Genomic DNA, 1526 nt, shown 5'->3' on the forward strand with positions numbered 1-1526 from the left:
TTTTTTTATATGTGCAAATTAGGGAATATCAGAAATCAGTAGAGTGAGGTATTTTAAATTAGAATGATTAATTATTTGACTGTGTACTTCTTCAAGCAACTTTTATTTCCAGTTTTATAAAAAGAGAGAGGAGTGAATGGGTTTGCCTGGGACACCCTAGAAAAGAGACAGAGGGCTGGGCGGCCGCTGCACACCGGGCCACAGGTGCTGTGGGGGCAGAGCCAGAGGTGGCCTCAGCCAGGGGCTTCCAGCCTCTCCCGTCCCCACCCGGCCAGCGTGGGAGCAACAGAAGGAAGGAGGCGGGAACAGCCAACGGGTGGGGGCGCTTCCCCAGGCAGTGGACACTTGCACCAGCCAGGCCCTCCCCGGGGTCAGCCCCACCTCTGTCCTGTCATCCAGTCCTGCGACGACACCAAGCAGCTGCAATCACACTCTGCTCCTAGGAGCCCCGTGCCTGTCTGGAGCGACGGCTCAGCAGGCTGTCCTGCCCCTCTGAGCACAGGCTGCGGCTTTCACGGGACGAACCGCCTCCCGCGGACACAACTCTGCTGTCCCCATGCATGGCTTTCCCCCTGGGGCAGGCATGCCAGTGCACCAGAGCCTTTTCTGCTGGCTCAGGCTTCCCTTGTGGGACGGCTCCTCCTGGATGCCTCCCGTGACTGATTCCAAGTTTAAGGAGGAAGCCAACAAGGATTCCTCCCTGCCAGAATGTGCTTTATCTTTCTTTTTAGGGAAGAAGGGATGTTGGAAACTTTAATTGGCACTGGAAGGAGGTCGTTCCCAGGGGTGTTTGCAGGCTGCCACCGGGGTGGCCTCATGGGTTCTGCCATGGCCTGGGGGGTGCAGGTGCTGAGGCGCCATTCACAGGGATGAGGGCAGGACCCCAGCCTGCGAGCCTGGCCCTTCCCTTTCTCTCCCTTCCTCCTGGCTCCGCAGGCTTCTGATGGCCTCTGCAGGTAGAGATGAAGGCAGTAGCCCGGCAGCCAGGGGGCAGATCAATGGGCCCAGGCTGGCTGTAAAGCGGTCCCAGCGCTGCGGGGCAGCAGGAAGCTGCTGCAGAGCTGAGTCTCACTCTTCAGGGCACTCTGTGTTTGGCCCTAGGATATCCCCACGGGTGCAGACAGCTGCGTGACCAGCCTGTCCTGCGACTCCCACCGCTCGCTCATCGTGGCTGGCCTCGGCGATGGCTCCATCCGTGTCTACGACAGGAGAATGGCGCTCAGTGAATGGTAACTGCTTCACCTGCCCACGTCTGACCATGTCATGTCACTACCGCTGGCTGGTTCCACATTTCTCAGCAAAGCCAAAGCTCCTCCCAGAAGCCCACAGTGGAGCATTTCAGCCACTTAGGTGGGGTCCCCAGAGCCATCCAGCCTGTCCCACAGAGGCCCATCCCACAGCCCATGGAGGAGCAGGGTGGACAGGCCTCGTGGAACGTGCCTGTGGGCTGGAGTCAGAGCCAGCAGGCCAGGGCCCTGGCATGCACCTGCTGTCTCTGTGTCCCACCTGAGCACCAAGGACGCTGC

General features: G+C 59.7%; 1 protein-coding gene across 1 annotated transcript in view; it reads left to right on the forward strand.

The window, feature by feature from the left end:
• RPTOR (regulatory associated protein of MTOR, complex 1) overlaps positions 1 to 1526 on the forward strand; it is a 181098-nt gene that overhangs the window by 174575 nt on the left and 4997 nt on the right. The window contains exon 19 of the mRNA XM_008577068.1: positions 1102 to 1229. Coding sequence (XP_008575290.1) covers positions 1102 to 1229 — 128 coding nt within the window. The remainder of the gene's footprint in view (positions 1 to 1101; positions 1230 to 1526) is intronic.

This window comes from Galeopterus variegatus, unplaced genomic scaffold (assembly GCF_000696425.1).
Source record: "Galeopterus variegatus unplaced genomic scaffold, G_variegatus-3.0.2 Scaffold1445, whole genome shotgun sequence".
Lineage (NCBI taxonomy): Eukaryota > Metazoa > Chordata > Mammalia > Dermoptera > Cynocephalidae > Galeopterus > Galeopterus variegatus.